We start from the raw sequence: 25,413 nt of genomic DNA, 5'->3' as shown, positions 1-25,413 counted from the left end.
GGATTCAGGAGGGCCCTAAAGGTGTGCTGTCTGGGCAAGAGGGCTGGGACACAGGAGGGTGCAGTCTGTGAGGGACAGTCACATGTTGCCCTGCCTTTCCTCTTCTCCACAGCCCCCTGCTCCCACCTTCCAGCAATGGGCAGACCCAAACCCCCTCCTGGGGCCGGGAGCTGAGATCAAAGCCTCAGAGCCCTTCAGAGGTAGCAGGGTCTGCGGAGCACACCTGCTGGGGTCCTCCCATTACCCAGAGACACAGTGAAGAGGTGAAGGGAAACGTCCTGCTGAACTGATAGCTGTTAGCTGGCTTGGAGCCTGGTGACCCTGACTGCAGATTAAATTTAATCATACATTTTAGGTAATTGGTTTGGTTCTCTTCATTTGGAGGTGTCGCTTCCAGGTGCCTTCCCTTAGCACCAGGTCTGATTCTGCTTCAACAAGACACTTCCTGTGTTTGGATTTTCTAAATGGCAGTAACTCCATACATTATGCAGGAGAGGACGCATTTACACAAGAATCCAGACCCAGGAGAAGGTAGGGTTGCCAGATTCCTGGCATCCTCTGGGGAGTAAGCTGGCCTTTGTGGAATCCTGATAGCAGCCTAGTGGAGCAGTCTGAGGGCCTCCATACCTCGGGTTCCTGTTTGCATTCCTCAGCCCGCTCCTCCCCACTTCCCAGAGTGTCACTTCACACTAGCCAGGCACTGTCTTCTCCAGTCAGCAGTCACCCCAGCGTGAGCTCAGGGTAGACTATGCCCCCTCGCAGCCCGTTGCCGGCAAGGGAGGGCTGTGGAGTACCTGGCCCAGCACGGAGCAGGTGCTGAATAGAGGAAGTGTTGTCAGTACTCGGTGTATTGGGTGTGGTAAGATATACATAGACTTTCCCCTGACCATTGTAAAATGTGCTGTTCAGTGGTTTTAAATACCGTCCCGTGGTGCGATTATCACCACCCTCCGTATCCAGAACTGTCCCTTCTTCCCTAGGAGGAGCACCACATCCAGGTTCATCCGCGTGGTAGCAGGTGCCAGAATGTCCTTCCATTTCAAGGCTGAATTCTATTTCACTGTTATGTATCCACCACATTTTATTTGTTCATTTACCTATGGACAGGTGGGTGGCTCCCACTCCGGGGTCATGGCATGTAACGCTGCTGTGAACATTCATGTAAAAACACCTGCTTGAGTCCTTGCGATTATTTTGGGTGAACCTCCAGGTGTAGACTTGCTGGGTTGTATGGTAATTCTAGGTTTACTTTCTTGGGGAACCTCTGCACTGTTTTCCACGGCAGCTGCACCACTGACTCTCCAGGCACGGGGCAGATGGGATGGACGGCAGAAGGGAACAGAGAAACTTGGGATATTGCGCCTTTTCTTGTTGGGGTTTTCCCAGTAGAATTTAACTTGAAAGTCGCAGGGCTAAAGTATTTTCTGTATGTGTTTTCTGGTTTTAAATAAGTGGTTAAGAGATTTTTTTTTCATTCTGAAGGCTCCCAACTGAGTCCTCCAAGGCATGGGTTGGCAGGCTTTGGGCCCCCGGCTCTGACATCCGTGGGCCTTTACAGGTGACAAGCACACCCGCCCTGCTCCTTCTGCACCATATTCACCTGGATGTTCCTAGGAAAGGCCCCAGTGTGTTCTGGAAAACCATGTTGGGAGAGCAGGGCGTGTCCTGGAGAATTGTAGGTGAGCTGAAATAGTTCCCTCAGTCAGCTGTTTGCTCTCTGGCAGCACTGGTGTCCACAGTTATTGTTTTGTGTTGGCCTGGAGATGCGGAAAGGAGAGAAACCACTGTCTTCCCCTCGTATGAAAGGGATTGGAGCATGGTGGGCTGCGTGTGATTCCCGGGGCTGTGAGCACATGCACAGGCTGAAGGATGCTCGAGGCAAAATACAAATCCCGTCTGATTCCACTCGCACAGGGCACCTCGAATCACCAAATCTGCATGACAGAAGGCTGGGTGGGTACAGGAGCTGGGCAGGGGTCGGGGGCTCTGGACCGAGGGAAAGGACGGTGCCTAAGTGTGGACGTGCCCGATGCCGCTGAGCTGTGCACTTACAAATGGCAAAGGTGGTAAACATGACGTTCTGCATATTTCACACGTGGGAAGTCAGCGGCTCAGCTGTGTGGGCAGGAGAGGGTGGCCAGGGCCCTGGGGGGTGCCCAGCGGCTGGCCCTTTGCCCCCAGAGTGGTTGACAGTTGTGTCTGTCTATCTTTCCGTGTACTCCGCTCCTTCTGGTGCTGGTCAGCATCGGGGCAGGCACAGGGTACGCGGGTGCAGCCCCGGGCGTGGGGAGACCAGGTTCACCTGGTTCTGCAGTTGTCCCATCACAGAAGAGTTTCTGGCTTCCTGATCTACAGCCCCGAGTATCCCTGTGCTCCCCATGGGACACAGTCCAGGGGCGATGCCTCACCCTGGCCTGCGGTTGGGGGGGGGGCCGCTCCTGCACCACACACCTGGAGCCTGGGTGGGAGTGCCTGGGGACAGGTGGGTGGGTCTTGCAGTCTGTGTGGGCGGGGCCTGAAGATGAGTGGGTGGGGCATGGATGGGGTTGGGGCTGGTGCCCAGATGGGTGGGTCTAGAGCCTGTATGGGCAGGGCCTGGAGCCCCTTGCCCAGTCAGGCCAAACCTGAAGTAGGCTCTGACGCCCAGGATCACAGGCACCACCTCACAACATCCTGAGGACCCTGGGCCAGGAGGTGTCCTTCCCAAGGTTTAGCTCTCCCACCACAGTGAGACAGTGAGTCTTGGGAGCCCCTGGGGGTTTTGCGGGGCTTCTCCAGAAAGGCTCTAGGGGACACATAGCCCCCTCCTTACTCATTTCTGCCTCCTGCTCCATCCCTCTAGGATGAGGAGGGCCCCTGAGTGTCCAGACATAGGTGCAGGAGCACCCGCAGCCACCAGGGCCATGACCCCGACTGCCCCAGAAGGACCCTAGGCCAGGCTGAGCAGGGGCAGGGGCTGGGCCCGGCCACTGTGTGTGCCCCACATGACCCCAGGGCTGTGAGTGCAGCCAGGGCTTGAGGACCCGAGGGCCCCTCCTCTGGCCCCTTCAGCACTGCCCCAGGGCTTAGCCCAGGCCCCCAGCACCTCTGTTCTGACAGTGACAGGGTGGCACTTCGGTCCCTTGTAGGGGCCTTCACCCACAGGTGCTGCTCCTGTGACAAACCTCATGGGCTGCCTGGGGGAGAACCCACATGTCTCCCCTCACAGTCCTGGCCCCAGTCTCCCCAGGCGGAGACCCCGGCATGGGAGGTCCCAGGGAGGGCACTGGCCTCTCCTTGCAACTTTCCAGCCGTCAGGACATGTATGCTCCTGCTCATGGCATTCCTCCATTCTCATGGTCTCCTTCCTCTGCCTCTCACTCTTGGGGCTCTGTCTCCTGAGGACCCAGGATGACACCAGGGCCCCAATCCAGGAGTGTCCCCAGGGGACTGGGCACGCTGCCATCCTGGCCAGCTCTGTGGTCAGACTGCTTGTGCTGTGCTCACACTCTCAGGCTGAGCAAGTGTGAAAACCACATAAAGTGGTCGCTGGGCGCCGTGGGTCAAATGTGCACCCTGCAGAGTGTCCAGAGTGTCCAGAAAAGCGCTGTGGTCTCGCCAGCAGGTGAGCATGTGGGGTGGAGACCTTGCCGTCAGGCGTGTGTCTAAGCGCAGGACAGAGCCGACCAAACTCGGAACACGCTGCAGTCCAGGATCATTTGCTGGCAAAACCCTGGCTGCATGTGGCTGACAGCTCTCCAAACCTGAGGAGGAGGCATGCTACCTTGCACCCCAGCATCTCGGGTCCACCCAGGCCCCACCCACGGTCCTCTGAGCCCCTAGCCCCCAGGGCCATGGCTGCCAGCATCTTGGCTCCCACCTGCAGGACCCCCAGCGCGGCACACAGAACCCACCCTGCCTGATCCCAGAGGCCTGTACCTTGAAGTGGGTGCCCTCCGCATCCCCCCCCATGCGCACCCTACACACACACCCCTGCACACCCGCTACGAATGGGGTTCGTCCCTAGTGCTGGGTCCACTGGTGGCTCGCTGCCATCCTGAGCCCTAAACGTTCTCACGGCCAGGCTTGGGGGGCATGTGCTCAATGGCCCCACCCCGTTTGCAGGGACAAACGTCCATGGCCAGAAAGGTGCGTTCAATTCTCTGACCCCAAAAAGTATTTTTTTTTATTTTTATTTATTTATGATAGTCACACAGAGAGAGAGAGGCAGAGACATAGGCAGAGGGAGAAGCAGGCTCCATGCACTGGGAGCCCGACGTGGGATTCGATCCCGGGTCTCCAGGATCGCGCCCTGGGCCAAAGGCAGGCGCTAAACCGCTGCGCTACCCAGGGATCCCCAAAAAGTATTTTCTAAACCGGAATATGCCCCATGCGCACCGTGCTTTCCCACAGCTCCTACAAGAAGTAACGGCGGTGCTGCTAATCCAGTGACACCCCGCTTTCCAACCACCCTGCAGGGGCTTCTCTCAGCGGGCAAGTAGATGTTCTAGTGCCGGGTGCTTGGCCAGAGCATGGGATCTGTGCCACCATGGAGTGAGGGGGGGGTTACCGCTTTTGCCGTGGAGACCCCAGGCCCCCAGCTGAGGATCCTGCCCTGCATCTCAGTAGGAGCCCGAGCCAGAGGCCCTCTGTGGCCTTCACCTTCAGGGTGTAGGAGGCTCTGAGAAGGCGAGAACAGCATGCGGCTACCCCGTGAGCATGCACCCTGATTACTGCGGGAAAAATCAGGAAGCAGGCATTGACTCTCCTGTGAGTTTGGGGTGACAAGGCCACCACGGCCACAGAGTGACATGTTTTTTAGGGCCTCGCTGGCCGGACATGGCCGGGTGAGGCTGAGGCCGTGCCGGATGTTGGCAGTTGTGAGACATTGGTTTATCTCAGGCTTCTGGGGGAGGCCTCAGAACTGCTGAGGACGGGGGATGGGAATTTGCGCTCCAGCTAACAGCTGCTGGATACCTCTTGTATGGTGGCAGCTGGGGTGTCGCTGGGAGAGAGTGCTGAACTCCCTCGGTGGCTGGCCCTGGGGACTGGCCATGCATAGCAGGCTGTCAGAGGACACGGTGTCTCGAGGAGGGTGTGCCTGTCACAGCTGTCATGTCCCTTCACCCTGTGCTGGTGCTGGGCTCAGGCTGCCTTTCTCTTGCATGCTTGCATGACTCAATCAAGGCCTGTATAATTAGTTATAGATTCCACGACTGTGATTTCAGCCTCAAGTTTGCTGGGAACATTTTGGCAGCAGCATCTAAAGCCGGTGACAAAGCTTCTATGGCATGTGGCACGGCAGCCATTCGTGGAGTTGTGCCAGATTCTCAGAGTCAGAGCTTCACTCTGAGCCAAACTAGGGTTTTGCAGGGAAACAGAACCAGAACCAAGGCAACGGAGCCTATGTCTCTGTCTGTCTTCCTGTTGGACAGAAATGTCTGACCTGTGCCCACCCTCCGTGGTGTTTGGGGAGGACAGGCCTGGTCTGCACACAGGCTCATGGCGGCGGGGACTCATGGATCACCCCTGGAGTATCACCCACATGTCCTTGGTCCAGATCCCATGAGACTTTGGCTACAGACTTTAGAGCTGATGCTAGAACAGGAGACTTTGGAGCTGTGGCCTAATGTCAAGGTGATGGTTTGAGGAAGTCGGGCCTTGGGAGGTGATGAGGTCATGAGGGTGGAAGCCCCGCGATGGGATGAGTGTCCTTATAAAGGGGCCTGGAGAGACCCTCAGCCCTTCATTGGGAAGACTTGGTGAGAAGACGCTGTGTGAAGAGAGGCCGACCCTCAGCACTCCTGAATCCACTGGTGCCTTCAGTTTGGGCATCCAGCCTGCAGAGCTGCAAGAAATAAATGTCCATTGCTTCAGCCCCACTGAGTGCTTTCCTACAGCCACCCTAGCGGACATAGCTGGCGGGTGGAAGAGGCCCCCAGCTCTGAGCACAGGCACCGGGGCTTTCCTCCTGGGAAGAGGGGCTTTTCCCATCCACAGTGGCCTCAGAAAGCAGTGCTGGCTCGGGCCAGACCACAGGGCATCCCCCTAGCATGCAGGGCTGGTCAGTGGGGCACACTCAGTAAAGGGGAATGCTGTCCTGGCCAGGCAGCCACAGGCCCAGGTGAGGCCTGTTCTTTGCTGGACGGAGGAAGGTAAGACTGACAGGACCTGCCAGGCCGTGCGGGCTTCCCCAAGGGCACAGGGATGTGGGGTGCAGAACAGCAGCAGCAGTGCCCCTGGTGACCTAAGGAAGCCACAGAAGAGAGTGGATTTGGTTGGTTGATCTTCCCATTTGCCAACATCTGACCCAGGAATCAGCAAAACCCAGGGTCCACGTGGGGAGCGGGATGTGCCTGCCCGTGGAGGCTCTCATTCTGGTTCACCTTGCTCTTCTGGAGGGTGAGCACGGTAGCCTCCAGGGCCGCTAAGACAGGCAGGCAGGCACCGGGCGGGATGGGTGCCCCAAGGAGTGCTCTCACACCAGCGGGTTCCTCAGCGAGGCGGCTCTGCTCCTGCCCTTCCCGGTTGCTCAGGCGCCAGGCTGCGAGGGCTCCAGACCCCCAGATCCCAGACCCCCAGGGCCAGGCTGGTGCTCCACACTCCGCTCCAGGGCCTCAGGCTATCATCGCCCCACTTTGAAGAGACCCTTTGGTGAGGCCCTTACAGGCTCTGGACACGGCCAGGAACGCCAAGGGATAAATATAAAGCTCAGGACATTCTCCCTCCATTTCTGCACAAATTTGGCAGGAAAAAATGGGGGATTTGTATTTTGGATTTGTGCTTCAGTCTGAAAAAAAAAGAAAAACAAGACTTGTACTCAAACGCCTAGAAGACAGGCTACAAGAGTCTCCTCTCAATAAGAGCATTCTTTAGAGCAGTTTCAGGTTCACGGAAAAATTGAGAGGCAGGGACGGAGATTTCCCATAGACCCCTGCCCTGACATGTGCAGCCTTGCCGTTGTCCACACCCCCACCCTGACATGCGTGCACCCATCACCCTGCGGAGCCCCCAGGGACATGTCATTCACCCCCGAGCCCACAGCTACCACCTGGGCTCTGTCCTGGTGCCGTCCTTTCCCCACGATGGCGTCTTACTGGTGGTTTCATTGCCCCAGCCTAGGGTCACGCAGGACGTAGCTCTTCACACTGGCTTCTTCCACTTCCTGACGTGCCCTCGAGGTTCCTCGGCATCTTGTCTTGGCTCTAGAATATCTCTCTTTACTACTGAATAATGTCACCTCATCTGCATGGACCAGTTTATTTATCCACCACCTACTGAAGGCACTGCGTGGGCTTCTGGGTTTTGGTAGTCATGAATAAAGCTGCTGTAACTATTGTGTGCAGATGTAGTTTTCAGGTCGTTTGGATAAATAATTAGGAGCATGACTGTGAGATCAAAGGATAAGAGAACATTTGTGTTTTGTGAAAACCCCACACACCGTCTTCCAAGGTGGCTGCAGTGTGTTGCTTTCCGGCCACAGCAGGCAGCAGGTGCTGTGGTTTCACATCCTCTACAGAATTTGATGTCATCAGTATTTTGGATGTTGGTCATTCTAACAGGTGTGTGCTGCTATGTCATTGTTGCTTTACTTGCACTTCCCTGCAGGGGCGCCTGGCCGGGGGAGGGGTGCGGGGGGGCTCTGTCGGTTGAGTGTCCGATTCTTGATTTAGGCTTCGGTCGTGATCTCGGGGTCCTGGGATCGAGCCCCGCATCGGGCTCTGTGCTTGGTGATGAGCCTGTTGGAAAGTCTCTCTCTCTCTGTCGCTGTCTCTGTCTCTCTCTCTTCCCCCCACACACATGTGCACGTGCTAATTCTAAAATAAGTCTTCAAGAACAAGCACATCAGGGGCAGCCCAGATGGCTCAGCGGTTTAGCACCGCCTTCGGCCCGGGGCATGATCCTGGAGACCCAGGATCGAGTCCCATATCGGGCTCTCTGCATGGAGCCTGCTTCTCCCTCTGCGTGTCTCTGCCTCTCTCCCTATGTCTCTCATGAATAAATAAATAAAATCTTAAAAAAACTACACACACAAAAAAACCAAGCACATCTGCATTTCCCTGACAACGTACAACCTGACACATCCTTCCCTTGGTGCGTCTTATGTGAGAACGCGGTCAGGCTCCCAGAGCCAAAGCTGGCCACACTCAGGCCCACCCTATGGCTGAGGCCTCCAAGACTTTAACCCTCAGACTCATCTGCCCTGCGCGCCCAGCTCTTCGTCAACTGTAGTTGGCATTTTCCTGCCCCGTGCTGGCTCCCAGAGGGGCTCCCGTGGCTGCTGTCACTTGGGTGCTGGGGGAGCACGGGGCCACCCTCACTGATCCAGGAGAATGCCTGGCTGTCCTGTGTGTTCCCACTGGGCTGGGGGGTGACTCCCAAGCGCGTGGGCGCAGACCCGCACTCTGGCCCCAGGGCTCCTCTACCATCATTTGCACAGGGGCTGTTTCTCTGCGGACGACACCAGGTGTGGGAAGCTCTGGAGGTTGCATGCAGGGCAGCTGCAAGGCCCGAGACCTACCTGTCCACCTTGCCAGCCCTAGTACCTCATCCTGTACCTGCAGGAATCTCAGAGCTGTTGAGATAACAATAATTCATGCAAATCACATCAGACTGTGCTTCGCACACAGAATTAAGTAAGTGGCAGCAACTTTTACCTTTCTGCACTGAGGAGGATGCAGGGCGCTCAGGGATGGGGTGGGTGGTGAGAAGGCAAGCTGCTTCCTGCAAGCTGGCTGCAGGGGAAGGGGGAGCTGACAGAGGAGGCCGCTGGGGCGGGACATTGCACCTCGCTGGCCATCTGTGGGGTGCTCCCACCACGACGTCCACCTGTGCCTCCCCTCCTGTGCGTGGCACTGCCCCCTCCCTCTCAGCCAGGGGGAGCCCCCCGGCCTGTCCCCCAGTGGCACGGGGAGAAGGTGGGCAATGCTCCCCCCAGGCTTCCCCTGCTGTCAGCACAGGTTACAGACTCCCTTGTCCCCCTGCAGCTGCTAGCACGGGAGCAGCTCCGAGAATGCGCAGCGTTTATCACAAGTGAAAATAGAAACTCTCTGCACATTTGTGTAATCCCATTGCCACCCAGCATTTCTGTCACGGGACTGAACTATTTTGACTTACGAGCCATATTCATGAGGGACCTAAATTTCTCCAAGCGCAGGCTCATCAGGTGTCACCCAGTTGGGGGAAGAGACCTGAGAATTCAGACGATTTTAGGCTCCACTTAAGCCTGAAATATTAAATGTAACAGGAAGGGATGTTGATAATAATGAGATGTTAACTATTCTAACTCAGCCTACTGGCTATTCCCGAATGAGCCTGTGCTGCTTATTTAATCGAACATGTTGACTGAGCCGTCAGTAGGGCCTGGGGTTGGGACCTGGACAGGAAACACGCTGGTGAAACCCGTACCCTGGGGGTCCTGGACCGCTGAAGGGCAGGCACTGTCCCCGCAGGCTGGGCTCTCAGCCCTGTCCAAGGAAGACTCACAGTGTGTGACTGGAAATGTCCAGCTCGAGAAATAAGCTGGGTGCTTCCCTGAGAACTGGTGTGTGGCCTCCGGGCTAGGGAACACAGCCGTCAACCTCGTGCCCTGTCCGGGGTCGGGGGTCCTGTCAGGGGTTGAGTCCTGTCTGGGGTCAGGGGTCCTGTCTGGGGTCAGGTCCTGTCCGGGGTTGGGTGCTGTCCCGGGGTCGGAGGTCCTGTCCAAGGTCGGGTCTTGTCTGGAGTCGGGTCCTGTCCAGGCACTGGGATTGCCTCCCAGGTCTGTCCCCCACCGGCCCCCAGGGCAGCCCCAGTGGTCCCCAAGCTGCCTGGAGAACATCCTTTGCTTTCGACGTGTATCCCTGACTGTCTCTCGCTCTCTGTGGGAAGCGTGGAGGGCGCAGTGCATTGACGCCCAACCATGATGTTGGAAGGCAGCGCCTAGGCCCTGGACGTGGCAACATCTGAGCAGCTGTGCTTGTTCCCTCCTTGCACCTTTTCCCAGTACAGTCACAGACTCCTCAGGAGGGGACCTGCAGCCAACCAGCCGCATTAGGGACCTCCCCCTGCCCCCTGCATCTTCCCCCTGCCCCTGCATATTCCCCCTGCTGGCCCTCCTTGGCCTCCCCCGCAGCTGCCTCCCCTGCCCCTCTGTCCCATCCTTTGCTCCCATCACCCCCAGCCCCTGGGTGGCCTCTCCAGGGGCTCTGCCTCCCACCTCCAGGCCTCCTCTGTGCAAGCCCCTCCATCTGCAGCCTCTGCACCTGTCTTATCACCATGGGCATCGGGAGCCGCCTGCAGCACAGCATACGGCAGCACATCCCAGGAGGAGCCATTTGTCTCCTCACCTTGCATGGGCAGCGAGAACAGCCCATGGTGGGTCCTTGTGGTACCAAGTCCTAGCGTCTGATTGGACAGCTGTGAGTGATGACAGTACAGCAGGTGTCAGTGAAGGCAGAGGGCAGGGTCCTGCCCAGGGAGCAGCCTCAGCATCTGGGAGGGGGCTTAGTGCAAGGGAAGACACGGCCGTGGGTGATGCAGGCGTAACCGCCAGCCGTGGGCCAGGCCATTGCAGAACATGTTCTCGGGTCTCAGCCTCCCAAGGGCACCCGGGGTCACACGTGCTGGGGAGGCGGCCTGGCCTGGCCGATGTCTGATGGTGGTCCCGGGACCAGCTCCTTACGGGGCTCACATGTTAGGGGCAAGTCCAGGCCCTCTGCTCCATTTGTTTCCAGCTTTACTCCCAGTTTTGCTCCTGCAGCTCCGTGTAACCACCTGTGGGTGCTGCCCCACCCCTTGACCCTCATCTGTGACCTGTCCCTCCCCCAACCCCAGGCTGACAGGTGGGGATTCTGTTCTGCATCTCATTACCAAAGACAAGAAAAACCACAGAAGCGTTTTTCAAAATATAGCATTTATTTCTAATAAGCCTTTAGTAAAATTGGCATAATCAAGCTCTTCATCTAAAAAAACATAAAATATGAATGGTAAGATAAACATAAATGTTCTTTTGGCCCATGAAGTTCTAAGCGATTAAAGGATTCACATAAATGGTAGACAGAGCCCTGTGGAAACAGAGGCGCAGCCCTGAGACCTTGTGCACTTCGGGATACCTGGACGGGGGATTAGCAGGTCCACTTCCCACACCTCCATGCGGCCCATTCCTCATGCACCCTATGCACCGCTATGCAGGCCGCACATGTCAGTGATGCGCATGCATCCACTAGGCCCTGCAGCCCTCGCCGTCACCAAGTGGGAGGCTTTTCGAATTTGCTGCATTCTTTGCAGGTCAAATGAAAATCCAAGAGAATTAGCTGAATAGTTATTATAAATAAATGAGTTTGTTAAGGAAGCTGGCTTCAAAATAAATATGCAAAGATCAGTCACTTTTCATATATCATCAGTAATAGAAAAGTTAGTGGAACATCTATTCTGGTCACTGTAACAACAAAAACATGAACTAACTAGGAATAATCTTAGCAAGAAAGGTTCGATGCCAATAAAAGAAGCAGCAACGTTAACTCTACTAAGAGACATAAAAATGGGTAAATAAGGAGAGACAGACACATCATGTTCTTGAATGAGAAAATCACTCCCCAGGTTAATATATACATTTATTACACTCTCAATAAAATATCAGAACCTAACAAAATATCTTTAAAAAGGGTGGGTACCCTGGGTGACTCAGTGGTTGAGCATCTGCCTTTGGCTCAGGGCATGATCCCCGGGGTCCTGGGATCAAGTCCCGCATCGGGCTCCCTTCAGGGGGCCTGCTTCTCCCTCTGCCTGTGTCTCTGCCTCTCTCTCTTCTCTCTCTGTGTCTCTCATGAATGCATGAATAAAATCTTAAAAAAAAAAAAAAGAACCTAACAAAATAACCTTAAAAATCTAGAGAAATGCAAACAGAATACTAGTTCATAAATTCCGGAGAACACGGGACGAACTGAATGAGAAGCACGCACCCCAACACCAACTGTCTTCCTGTGTGACAAACTCCACCAAACCCAGTGCCTCGCGGCCGCCGCTTCCTGACCAGTGGTTCTGAGGTCGGCACAAGCCTGGGTCACCGGAGGTGTCCGCGGGGCACCTGCATTTGGGTCAAGGGGCTGCAGACCTCCGGCCGTCCTGGCCCTAGTGGCCCCCCGGCATTTCTCATGGGGCAGGAGCTTGTTGCCCCAGTGTCAGGGCCCAGCCAGAGTGACATCGTGAAAAGCTCTAGTGCACCCAGGCCTGAGCTCGACTTCCTGGGCAGAGTCCCTTCCAGCAAAGAGCAAGGGGCCATGAAGGTCCCTCAGGAGCCCAGAAGGTCCCTCAGGAGCAACCACTAAAACTAACAAACCAAATGAAGGGCAGTGGCTGCAGATCGTGTTGTGCGTGTGCACATGGCTGCCGCCGCTCACATTCCACAAGGACACCGGGGACCCAGCTGCACCCCACACACATACCCACAGCGCGGGGTGAGCAAGTGAACGGATGTCCGGGGTACACGCATGTCTGCAGCTGTGACACTCTCACTCCCCTCTCAGCACACAAACCATGAGGTGCTATGGGCCTGGGTTTGTGTGGAGACCCTTCCTGGGTGCAGCCCGCCCAGGACACTGCTCAAAGAGGAAACCAGCAGCTGTGGGGTCGGACCTCTGCAAGACCAGGCTGCGGAGACTTTCTCTCCTCACGAAGACCCCACAGAACGTGAATCGACCCCATGCTTCAGTGGAGACGACCTGAAACGAGCACGTTTCATTATTCCCACGAAAACGACTCTGTTGAACAATCTGTTCTGCTGAGTACGTGTAATATTCTCCTACTCTTCTATTTGCACAAAAGCCTTTTTCCATAGATAGTTGGGAAGAATAAATCTCAATTCAGGTCAAAGCCGGATCATGTAAATTCATAGTGACATGAGTTAATAAATATTTTCCCTCAGGAGGCTAAAGAGAAAATCTGCTCAGAGTCCTTCACGAACGAGTAAGTCAACAAGGAGGATCCACCCTCCGTGGTGTGTGGTCGGTGAAGGCGGTGGAACACACAGCTTCGGACGCGGCTTGGCTGCCCGGTTCTGCCAGTGGCACAAGGTCTGTGAATGACGAGCCGGGCGGCAGCGTCCAAAAAACACAGGGGCAGCGAAGGGACACGGCCCGCTGTAGGACTCGAATCGCGCACCAGGTGACGCCGGGGGAAGTCTTGGAGGGGGCCCTCCTGCGTGCAGGTGACGGCATTCAGGCTGTGGCGCCTGGGGGCCCTTACTCTGTGGCTCGAGGAGGAGCCAGTCCCGTCCTGTGGCCTTCACCCGGCCGCGGACACGCTGGTTCGTCCACCGAGAGTCACAGCACAGTGTGATGGGATCGGTGGAGCTCCGTGGCCAGGCCACCAACTGGTGGATGCTGTCAGTGAGAACAAGGCCGGGGAGGCGCCGTGGGCGACCTCTGCTGCGGGAGACTGTGCCCCACAGCCTCACAGTGGCCGGGCAGGGCGGGGAGACCGGGTCGTGTGCTCGGAGCATGATCACGGGCGCTGGACCCCGCAGCGCTGCTCTGGCTCCCATCTCTGCGCCCCCTGGTGGATCTGCTCCATGTGCAAAAGTGCTGACATGACGGGTGCAGTTTTCCGTGTGAATGTTAAACCTCTGCAGCTGCGTGGAAAGCTTGGCCATCATGGGGAACGGCTCGAGGTTCTGCGGGGGAACTGCTCTGCTCGCCATCAGCCGTCATAGCAATCAAGGGTGAGGACGGAACTAAAGCTCTGCAAACACGCGGAGGCTCCAAACTTTGCCTCCCAGCACCCATGCTTAGGAGGCACCCAAAAGATACGCCTCAACAGAAGGTTGGAGTAAACCATGTTGGCGAGAGACACCTGTTCAAGTTGGGCACAGCGGCGGGGACACTACGGATGGCGGCCTTCAGCAGCAGAGTGTATGTGCCCACGGAGGTGGGCTGGGGGTGGATGGAACCCACCGGCACCATGATGTGTGCACATCTGGAATTCGTAACAGAAGCACCTAAGCGATGTTGGGGTGAGGACACAAAACCTCAGGAAAAACATCTTATGAGGGAGAAAGATGTAATAATAGACTATGCCCCAGGCCAGCAGTGACATGTGTACATTATCTTAGTAGTTACTGCTCTTACCCCCAACAGGCGACATGGCTATTTTTGGAGGAAGGGGATCGTGGGTGTGAGGATAGTGAGGGGCAGCAATGGCAGGTGTAAGGAGACCAGATCCTAACACAAAGTCAGCAGAAGTGGACAAGGCTCGTGTGCCTGAGAACGGCCAGATAGACCTGTTATTTGAAAGTACGGAAAGAACTGTCAGAATAACCAATTCAAATTGAAGATTATTGACTCCAGGACATAAGAGTTGGGGTGAGAATATTCTTTTTTTTCCTATAACCCTGTTAGTATTAATCCAGGTAGGTTTTTAAAAATTATATGCATGTATTAGTTTTGTAAAACAAAAATTTAAATTGAAAAAATGCTCAATCACCAAAACTCACCCAAGAAGTGAATAATCCAGGGGCACCTGGGTGGCTCTGTTGGGTGAGCGTCTGGTTCTCAATTTCTGCTTGGGTCATGATCTCGGGTCATGAGATTGAGCTCCCCCGTCAGGCTCCCCACTCAGCCCATCACCCCCCTCCCTCTCAAAAGGAAAAAAAAAGTGGATAATCTGAATAATCCTATGCTAGCTACAGATTTATTTTTTTATTTTTTATTTTTTTTAGCTACAGAAATTTAATTGATACTTTGAAACCTTTCAAAAAGAAAACCCCAGTCTTGGGTCGTTGCTTCGGTAAATTGTACCAAAACCTTAGAGAAGTAATATCATCAGTTCTGCACAATATCTTTCAGAAAATACAAGAGGAGGGAGCACTCCCAAGTTGCCCTGTGAGATCAGTACTGTCCTGGTACCAAACCAAGGACGTTGCAAGTAAAGGTAAAATGCAAGCCAACATCTCGCGAACATAGATGCAAAATTCCTCAACAAACATCAGTAAATCGTGTCCTGTAATTTATAAAACGAGTAACACCTCACGACCAGGATGAGTTCCCGGCTCAGCATCTGAAAATCGCCGTATAATCTATGATATTAATTCACTGAAGAGGAGGGTACCTGTGCAGCTCTGCGGGTAGAGCGTCCGCCTTCAGCTCGGGTCATGGTCCCGGAGGCCTGGGATCGGGTCCCACGTTGGGCTCCCTGCTCCTGGGGAGGCTGCTGCTCTCTCTGCCCCCCACCCGCCCATGCTCGCACTCGCGCTCTCTCTCTCTCTCAAGTAAATCAATAAACTCTTTAAAAACACACACTGAAGAAGAAAAGCCGTCTGGTCATCTCAATAGATGTAGAAAAAGCATTTGACAAAATTCAACATCCATTTTGATTCCAATAAAAACTTCCCCCAATCTAGAAACAGAAGGGGATTTCCTTAACCTGGTAGAGGACACATATTTTAGAGACTTCCAGCTGATGCCATATGAAGACAGAGGAGACACTGAACACTTCCCCCAGGAGTGGAGCAAAGCTGACGAGGAAAGCAGGAGTCCTGGGCAGGCAGCGGTGCGCAGACGGAAGGAACAGGCTACAACTGGAAAGAGAGAAAACTGTATGTGTTTTTTAAATGCCCACAAAGCCGCGAAAAAGCCTGCAGAACTCCTGAGTGAGCACACTCATGCACCCCAGGTCTTCCCCGGGAGAGGTGACAGTGCGCGTCTGTCACAGATCCCATGTGGACGAGCATGTGGCTGACCTGAAACAGCCCCTAACTGGGAACAAGTGTACATAAGCTGGTGACGGAGCAGATGCATCCATGCAGCAAGCTACCTGGAGATCAGGGACAAACCGCAGATGCCCCGTCCCTGAGCCTCACAGCACACAGGGCCGGAAGGGCAGATGCAAAAGGCTAAATCCGATGTCCTCCCACTGGTGAGATGTGGAAGAGGCAAGGGCATCACAATCGCTGGGGGCCAGGTGGAGACGGTCTGGCTGTAAGGGGGCCATGGTGCCCTGGTCATTGGGTGGACAGGTGTGCAGTGAGCGTGCAGGTCGAGGTGGACATGCACTTCACAGGCATTTACAACACACTTGTGAGAACTGGTCACATAGATCCTCAGCCCAGTGACCTGGGGCCTGCCTGGACCCACCCAAGGCCTCCAGATCCTGGGCCTGGTGGGGCAGGGGTTACATTTGCAGAGCGACTTAGGGACAGCTCTGCAATCCTGACAAATGAGGAAATGTTCTTGACGAGCCCGTGATTCCCTTCCCAGGAAAGCCCTAGACACGCCCAACACGATACGTGCAGAATATTCCCAGCACTTTGGTTGGTTGGTTGGTTGGTTGGTTTTTTGCTTGTTTTTTGTTAACAGCAGACGGTGACACCCACCTGGGGTTTGAGACCATGCTCCAAACCCGGTAGTCAGCTTAGCAGCACTGCAATTCCCCGGGGGCAGAGGCTGCAGGCCCGGCAGCGACTGACCCGTGTGCCTACAAGTGTGTCTGTCTGTAGTGCGGCCACGGTTCGGTGACCAGCCTGCTTTCTTTGGGGCTGATCTCTGGTTCCTGGGCCCCGAGTGATGGAAGGCACCCATTTCCTGTTCCAGAAACACGACAGGCTGGGGACAGACCTTCAGCCTAAGGTCTTGGGCACCTGCTGTGCAACTTCCAGTCCCCGCTGGCACCAGGCAGGCTTCAAGGTTGACACTAGCCCCAGGGGTCAATGGGGAAGGGCAGGCCGTGGCCTCCAGCAGGAGGGGAAGTTCGCCTGAGGGACCCCATGGGAGGTCTAGCTCGTGTCCAGAGGAGAGGTAGGTGAGGGCAGCGTCTGGGCTGCCGGCTGGAGGGAAGAGGAGGCTTTGCCGGAGGGCTATGGAGGCAGGGGCCATGCACCCTGGCTGGACACCTGCTCACCTTCGGCCCTGACTCAGGCCATCCCAACCCACTCAGGCTCCTCGGCCATGGCCTCCAAGACGCTGTCCCAGGCCCTCCTCCTCCCACTGGGCCTACCCACCCTCTGTGGAAGCTCTTCCACAGGCTGTGTGGACACTTGGGGAAACCTTTTAGGAACCTCCTCCAGCCTCCCGCCAGTATCCACTGCCCCTAGGCTTTCTGGACGTGGGTCCAGCATCCTTGCCCTGACCTGGGGCCCCGGGCTCACGTTGCTCTGGGCCTGGAGGCCAGGTTTCCTCCATTGTTTGCTCTCCTGACCCCTGAGGGGGGGCACTCACAGCCTGGATGCCACCTCCCCGTTGTCTGGGCCGTCCCCGGGGCCAGTCTTGGCAGCCGCGGCCGGCACCAGCCTTGACCACCAGGGCAGCATGAGCCCGCAGCTCTCGGCCATTTCTGTAGGGACATCCACTCTGTACTGTTCCAACCATCCCGTTGGCCCGTGGCCTCTGTCTGGGCTGGGTCGGTCCCCTCAGGCTAATGTTTCCATCTCCAAACCCCCCGGGTGACATGTGAGAGGATGCCAGCAGGAGGCAGAAGAGCAGATAGCGAGGGCCACCCTCCATGCTCGCGGTGAGCCGGGCTGGGCGGAGGTTTATTTCCGACCACTTTAGACCAAACAGCCCAGATGTGTCAGATCATGATGAAGGATGGAGGCAGGGAGTGGGGGTGGGGGTGGTTCGAGTGAGCCTACAGGGTCCCTGCTTATGCTCGGGTGCGGGCAGCCGTCCCCAGGGGGCCGGGGTCTCCATCCCTCCTGCACATGGTCGAGCCCACCTGGGGACACTCACGGCTGCATGGGACCAACAGCAGGGCAGGGTCTCAGGGCCACAGTGGCCTAGGGGGCGGCTGGGGGTGCAGCATGGACACCAAACACCCCTGCACTGTGGTCCTCAGACTCTGGCAGGCGAGGGAGGCCAGGCCCTGGTGCCCTTCCCCAAACCCCCTCCCTGTCCTGAGCCTGGGTCCCAGCTGCCTCCCGACAGAAGGCCTGTGGCTGGGCTTTTCCACTGGAATCCTGTCTCCTGGCTTCTTACACCTGATGCCTGGCGTCCACGTCCTGAGGCTCTCCGTCCAGCTGGGCGTCCCTGTCCTGAGGCTGTCTGTCCAGCCCCCCATCCATGTCCTGAGGCTCTCCATCCAGTCAGGCGCCGGTGCCGAGGTGCTCAGGAATACACAGTGCATCAGGCCCTGGCCTGAAGAGTCCTGTAACTGCCCAGAGTTTGACTTAGCTTCAGCTAGATTCAACACGGGGGAATGTGCCCTTGGGGTGGACAAGCAGCGAGTCCCCAGGTTCACCGAGGCCCAGGAATGGACCCAGAGCCACCAGCCTAGCAGTGCGACCCTGACCTAGACAAGCTGGGGGTGGGGTCCCCCTTGAAGCCCCAGTGCCGTGAGCTCCCGTGGGCATGGACACAGCCCTGGGGAGATTGGATGGATGACACAGGACCAGCAGGCCTGGGTCTGTCAGCCCGGAAGCTGGCCTTGGTCCTATGGAACCTACCAGAAGGATGAGTGGCAGATGCCCTTGATGCACCTCTGCTCCTAGTTGCCTTTCTCCCAGGCTGTGGACTGCCCTCCCACTGGGCCTCGCCCCTCAGGGCTGTCCTGTGAGGGTCTGGGGTGAACAGAGCCAGGTGGCCCCCACAACACCCTCTGCGAGGGGAGCGCGGCCAGCGCCCACCCCACCCCCAGAGCTGAAGGTAGTGTCCCCGGAGAACCTGGGTCTGAGAGTGAGGCTGGCAGCTGGAAGCAGGCAGGGGCCCCCAGGGCACCCCAAGGGCCTAAGAGGGGCAGGAGTCTGGGGGGCTGCGCACATAGCAGCCCCTTGTCCTGAGGAGACGTCAGAGCCCACTGTGCCACCCCACTCAGGACAGAGGAACACAGGCACAGACTGGACATGCTGGCGACCCCAGGACGGGCCGCACTGCCCACAGAGACCCCAGGCCCCCCGGTCAGGCTGTCACCCCGCTTATCTGTAAATCAAGGGCACAGAAGCCACAGGAGTTTCTGGAATAGTCGCATACCTGGGACCTGTAAGGAGCCAGCTGTCCTCTCCAGGCCAGGAAGGCCAGTGATGCCTGGGGAGCCCTGCATGGCTCAAACACCGCCCACCCTGCAAGGAAGCCCGTTGGGAAGACCCTCGACCAGGGGGACCCACCCCGGAGCTGGGGCAAGCACTGCTTCTGATGGGGCAGAAACTGCCAAGCTGCATCCCTGCACCCGCGACCGGGCAAGCACCTGCCCAAAGCAGAGGTCTCAGGCCAACGGCTGGTCACTGAGGGGCTGGACTCACTGAGTACGCATGTCACCTGAGCACTGGGCAACTACGGGCGGGCAAACCCCGAGAGGTCGGGGGAACCTGTCTGTCCTGGGGTCCCAGAGGCCTCGGGACCAATCAGGGCCCGGCTCTGGGTAAACAAGCCCTGGGGGCCCACCCCCCGCCATGCCCTCAGGATGCCAGGGTCACTGCTGTGACATGCGTGCGGTCATGACAGTGACAACACTGCCAGTCCTCCCAGAGCTGACATCTGTGGAGGATGCAGACTCGTGGCTGCTGGCCCCACCCCAGGGAGGGCTTGGGCATGAGGTTCTGCCCCCAGAGCTTCGGGGGGCATGAGCCAGTGGGGGACAGTGGAAGGGCCCCAGTCCTCTCACTGCCGACGTCGGGCGACGCGGGAGCTCAGCGCTGCAGGCCAGATGGGGCGGGACCAGGACCCGCCTGGAGTGTACCAAGCTCCCCGGATGTGCGGGTTATCTAAGTGCTTCTGGATACCTGGTGAGCTTTCATCCATCCCTTCTCTGTCCTCTGGCGCTGGCGTGCTGTGCACATGCCTCCATTTCTCTCAGAACCCCTGGCTTGGGGTTCTGAGACAAATGCACAAGTCCCTTGTCTCAGCACGACAGGTCACAGTTCGTTCCTTGGACAGTTCCGAGCCACTCTGCAGCTCCTCCAGTGAATGTATTTGTTCTTGTGCTTTTCAGCTCCAAAACGTCCATGTGGCTGTTTTAAACGTTTTCTCTTTATTCATAATCTCCCTTGATGCAGTGGATGTCATCACACATCCCCTTCCTCCTTGGATCTTCCTCTGGTCCGTGAACACAGACGGTGCTTCTCCAAAGTCTGACACCTGGTCCTCTCAGGTGCCATTTCTATTGCCTGATTTTTTTCTCATGTATGGATCATACCTCACCGTTTCTTTGGCTGCTCTGTGGGGTTTTGTTGGCTACTAGACGTTTCAGTGTAGTGTAGAGCAATCCTGAGTAATGTCCCCCTATTCACTTAGGACTCACTACTGTTATTTTAGTGACTGGCTTCAATGATTTTAGTGCAGTGTCTTCCTGTCCCTCCACACACATGCACACGCATGCACACATACACACGCATATGAACATGTGTGCACACAGATGCCACCCCTCGAGGAGGCACAGCTTGGGTCCGCCCACAACCACCCGGGGTGAACTCCCTTCCTGTGTTCCTTCACTACAACCCCTGATCCTTGAACATACCTCCTGGCTGACCTCCGTGCCACGTTACAAACGAAGTCAGTTTCTTTAGCAAGAAATGAGGAGCTGTTTTAGAGGCCTGCCCTCCCCCACCCTGCGCCCCAGGCAAAACCTCTGTGCTAGGCTCTGGAGTCAGGTATGGGGATGGTGCCAGGCTTCCCTGAGGGGAGTGGGGGGGCGTGCGACGGAGGGCCGAACAGAGGGCCGGGGTCCTCAGGCCAGCCTCTCCCCACACCAGCCAGGGACAGGGTGGGGGCTCGGTGTTCCTAGAGCAGCTCGGGGCAGAGCTCCATCCCAGTGCCCCCGGGGTGGGGACGGGGAAGGAGGTGCCCCTGGGTGGGGACTGGGCGGGAGGTGCCCCCCTTCTCAAGCACACTGTCCCAGGGAGGAGGGGGTGCAGGGAGGTGAAGGGAGGCCTGTGTTCCCAAGCTGAGCTAGGGGTGGGGAGGGGGTATTTCTCTGGCCTTTTAAAATGAATTTTCGTACATTTTCTTGAATAGATGTTACATTTGCTGTTTGCCCTTAGGCCTGTTTCCAGAGGCTTTAATGGTTACTTTTAATGATTTTCTCCAGTTGTGCTGGGGAACGGGTCAGCCGAGCTTCTCTGGGCTCCCAGGCGGGACACCAGCCACTACGGAGATCTTTTTGCAGGGGGACTGGGCCCTGCAGCTGTGCGCCCTCCCGGTCGGGGTCGAGGAGGACCCCGGTGCATGACCTCTCCTCCCACCACCTCATCCCACCCTCTCCCCGCAGGGCGAGTGTTCCCCCAAGTGCCGCGGCCACTTCGTGGGGGAGACCGTGTGCGTGGCCTGGTTCTCCTTCGAGTTCCTGCTGTGCTCACTGCAGGCGGAGAGCAAGTGCACCTTCCTGCGGTCGCCGCTCGACATCATCTACATCCTGGCCATCCTGCCCGTCTACGCGTCGCGCTCGTGGGGTTGGTGGCCGGGGGCGCGGGCGCCGTCGCGGGGGGCGCGGCGCTGCTGGAGCTGGAGCGCGCGGGGCTGGGGCTGGGGCTGGCGCTGCGGCTGCTGCGGGCACTGCGCGCCCCTCGCTGGGGCTGCGCTCGCTCGGGTCACGGTGCGCCGCTGCGAGCTCGGCCTGCTGCTCCTCTTCCTGTGCGTGGCCATGGCGCTGTTCGCGCCGCCCGTGCACCTGGGCACCTGGGCACCTGGCCGAGCGCGAGCTGGGCGGGCGCACGTCGCGACTTCTCCAGCGAGCCGGCCAGCTACTGGTGGGCCGTCATCTCCATGACCACCGTGGGCTACGGCGACACCGGGCAGGCGGTGGCGCTCAGCAGCATCCTCAGCGGCATCCTGCTCATGGCCTTCCCGGTCACCTCCATCTTCCACACCTTCTCGCGCTCCTACTGCGAGCTCAAGGAGCAGCAGCAGCGCGCTGCCAGCCCCGCGGCCCTGCGCGAGGACAGCACGCGCTCAGCCACCGCCACCGCCACCGCCACCGCCACCGCCACCGCCACGGAGGGCAGCTGGCCGGGGCCGGGCGGCGCGGGTCAAGGCGGGGTCCCCGTGCCTGGGGTGTACAGGACTGCGCCCCGCCAGTAGGAGCTCGGCCCTCCCTCGCCGCCCCGCCCCCTCTGGAACCCTTTGCTTCTGGCTCGGGCGGGGGTGAGAGGCGCCCCTGCACCGGCAGTCAGCCCGTGCCCTTCTCTCCTACTTCCCTTCGGATCCGACTCCGCCCAGAAACTCCCAGCGAGTAGGGGAAGCCACAGGCCACACCTGGCCCCAGTGGAGCCTCAGCCGCCGTCCTCCGTGGCCACGGCGGGCCCAGGCGCGGCACCTCAACACGTGACAGACACAAGGGGGACGTGAGCACAGCCACCCAGCTCGGGGTGGGGGGGCGGCCCTGACCTCTGACCTGCCCCCTGCACTAGCTCCGGGGTTTTCCTGGAGGCCTCCTCACTCGTGCTCCCCTGAAAACGCCTCCGCGGAGCCCAAGGTGTGCCCAAGGTGTGCAAGCTGGCCTCGGGCCCTTCCCTGGGGTCGCCTCCACCAGGGGAAGGGGGAAGGGGGCAGGAGCCCGACGCAGCTCCCGGAGGCCTGTCCTCACCAAGCGCCAGCAGAGTCTGCTGGAAGCCCAGATGGCAGGAACTTCCCAAATCATGTCACTTTGTACTTTTTCATTCTAAAGAGCAGAGCCAGGACACTGGAGACACTGCTGCCATGGCCGCGGGGAGAAGCGCCTGAACCACCCCAGAGGGCCCCCCCTGCGCCCCCCTGCCATCCCCCACCGAGGGTGAAGCCAGAGCCAGAGAGGCTGAGGGGGTGCTGGGGGTGGCCTTGCCCCGAGGCCATTTGTTAGGACGCCGCTGTTGCCCGATAAACCACACCACTCCCCTGCCTCTCCAAGTTCCTTGGGCCAAACCAGCGTCCACCCCAGGCCGGGAGGGCTTTCCCGTGCTCACGGGGACTTGGCAGGTGACCCGGTGGGACACATCTGCCTGCACCAAACCCTGCGAGCACAGCCCGCAGTATCTAGTCCCACGGCAGAGCCCCATCCCCACACTGTGCCCCCAGGCCAGGGGTTCTTGAGGACCCAGGGCTGGATCTGGCAGGATTCAAACCCCAAGCCCCAGCTCCACAGGCGCACACTCCTCTCTCTCCTCCCTGCAGGCGCTGGAGCACCTGGGCTCCGCCTCAAGTCTGTAGGGACAGCAGGGAAGCTGACTTCACCAAGATCAGAACGGGCTGAGGCCCTGAACCACAGGGAGGTGAAGGCTGTGTCCCCCGCCCCCCCACCCCCCCCCCATCGATCCCGCTCAGATGCTCACAGCACCTGAAGCAGGAAGGGATGCAGCCTCACTGTCCTGGAGGGACCTGGCCTCACAGGAGCACCTGCAGCTTCTCCTTGCAGCCCACTTCCTACATCCCTTGGGGCAGGTCCCCAGCTCCCTGCTGCAACCCCACCTGGAGCCAAGGCCAAAGGAGGAGCTGCCAGGAGAGAGGGCCGGGGGCCGGGGCCACTGAGTGCAGGCTCCAGGCAGATGGGACCTAGGGCTTAGCGGCGCATCCTCTGATGTGCTGGGTCGGCTGCCAGCCCACAGGGTGGACCCGGGTACCCATACACCCCATGGTGACCGCGCTCCCACAGTGACGGCATGCGGCTTGCTCAATGCCTGCTACCTGGTGACATGGCGGGCTGCAGGTGCCCAGGGGATGCTGTGCTCGGAGGCCACACTCAGGGCATCTGATCCCCTGCTCCTCAACTGGCAGGGCTGATGCCCTCCAGGGCAAACTGCATTTCCTAAGTGTCACCAGGAAGACCTCCAGGAACACCCCGGGGCGTCCCTCCAAGGAGCAGGCCAGTGTGGGGGGACAGCCTGAGGAATCTGCCCCTGTGCCCCTCCTCACTGTGGCTGCAGTGGCTCTGACACCACCCAGAACCCCCAAGGCCCGCGAGCCCTCCAGGACGCACCAGGACGTGCACCACGGGGGGAAGCACACAGACCAGCCCCCCTCACAGGCCGGGCCCCCTCGGGCGGTGGCCTCACTGTCCCAGTCTGGTCGGGGGCCCAGGGACTTGCCAGGTCCCTGCTGACAAGATGTACTAAAACAGGTAGGGAGGCCTGCGTGTGGTGCTGATGCACAGAAGCAGGGCGGGAGGCAGGGGATGTGGTCTGCGAACAGGACACGGCAACCCCCAAGTCGGCCCAGGGCATCACTGGGGGGACACGGGCTCTAACAGCTGTGGGCCTCGGTCCACCATGCCCCGTGAGCTCCAGAAGGCATTAGGACTTGGGCCTGCGATGCTCAGGGGCAGCAGGCACCCCCTGGGCCTCAGGGCTGCTGTCCATCTCGGCCCAACTGCCCCCCCCACACTGAGCCTGGGGCCCCACTGCCATCCCACCCTGGCAGGGGTCTGGGCTTCCCCCACATCAACTGCACACCTTCCACCCCGCCTCATGTGTGCACAGGGCTTCTCTGCAGCTTGAGCTGCGGCCACGTTCACGGCCATCCAGCTGCTCTGGGTTCCTGGCAGCCCCGGGGGCGGGCGGCACCTGGTCCCTCACCCACAGGCGGGGCGCTATCCCCACTCAGTCCCATCCCAGAGGCTGCCCCAGGGGAGGAAGGGCTCGTCCCCCTTGTCATGCAGTTACTGGGCCTGGTGCCACCCAACAGGCTGCTGTGTGCAGATCCAGGCACGGGCCCTCTCAGCAGGGGGGAGCACAGGTGTCCCCACTCCACCTCCCTGCTCCTCAGCAGAGCCTCAGAACACAGGCTACAGGAAAGTTCTGAAGAATCGAGATGCACTCTGGGCGCCCAGGGGGGCTCAGGGGTCAGCTCAGGCCGTGACCCCAGGGTCCTGGGATCGAGTCCCACATTGGGATCCCCACAGGGAGCCTGGTTCTCCCTCTGTGTCTCTGCCTTTCTCTCTGGGTCTCTCATGAACAAATAAAATCTTTAAAAGAACAGGATGTGCTCACAAAGGCACCTTTGTCTACTTGCATTTCTCATTTCACTGCTGGAACTTTTACTGCATGAACGTAATTAAAAGTTAATTTTAATTCACACATCAGAAAGAAAGTAAAAATCCACACAAGGCAGGACAAGGCCCATGCGGGAGATGCGCACCACCTGAGGGCCATGCGGCGTCACTGGCTGGACCAGCTCTGGGGCCAGTGCTGGGGGAGGGTGGGGACGCAGCCAAAAACTTAAAATACGACTTTGGTGTATCTTCACCGTGTCTTTTTCATATTGTTGATATGTCACCCCCACATGTAAACTGTCTCCATGAAAAAAAAGCTGCTCAGTACAGACCGTGCCGTCGCTACTTGCAACACAGATGCCTCGGCTCCCCTCGTCCTCAACGGGCCACGTGGCCTTTCTCTGAACACACTTCTCAGCCTCCAGGGGCACTCGGCGCTTGATCTCTGCAGGCCCAGCGTCACCAGCAGGAGGCCCCACCTCCCAGGGGCTGGTCTGTCCAGGGCGTGCAGAGACGGCAGCCCGGGCCTCACTGGGGCAGCGTTGACCCCAAGGAGGGGCGCCTGCTGTTCCCTGG

General features: G+C 58.3%; 1 protein-coding gene across 1 annotated transcript in view; it reads left to right on the top strand.

Annotated features, from left to right (window-relative positions):
• The window catches only part of KCNG2 (potassium voltage-gated channel modifier subfamily G member 2), a 56,321-nt gene extending 31,483 nt beyond the window's left edge, over positions 1-24,838 (top strand). Inside the window, 5 exon segments of the mRNA XM_049111518.1 lie at positions 21,148-21,316; positions 21,319-21,438; positions 21,441-21,464; positions 21,467-21,567; positions 21,570-24,838. Coding sequence (XP_048967475.1) covers positions 21,148-21,316; positions 21,319-21,438; positions 21,441-21,464; positions 21,467-21,567; positions 21,570-21,956 — 801 coding nt within the window. The 3' untranslated portion in view covers positions 21,957-24,838.
• Positions 24,839-25,413: the final 575 nt, after the last annotated feature.

Source organism: Canis lupus, chromosome 1 (genome assembly GCF_003254725.2).
Source record: "Canis lupus dingo isolate Sandy chromosome 1, ASM325472v2, whole genome shotgun sequence".
Taxonomy (NCBI): Eukaryota; Metazoa; Chordata; class Mammalia; order Carnivora; family Canidae; genus Canis; species Canis lupus.
This window is presented reverse-complemented; position numbering and strand designations above follow the sequence as displayed.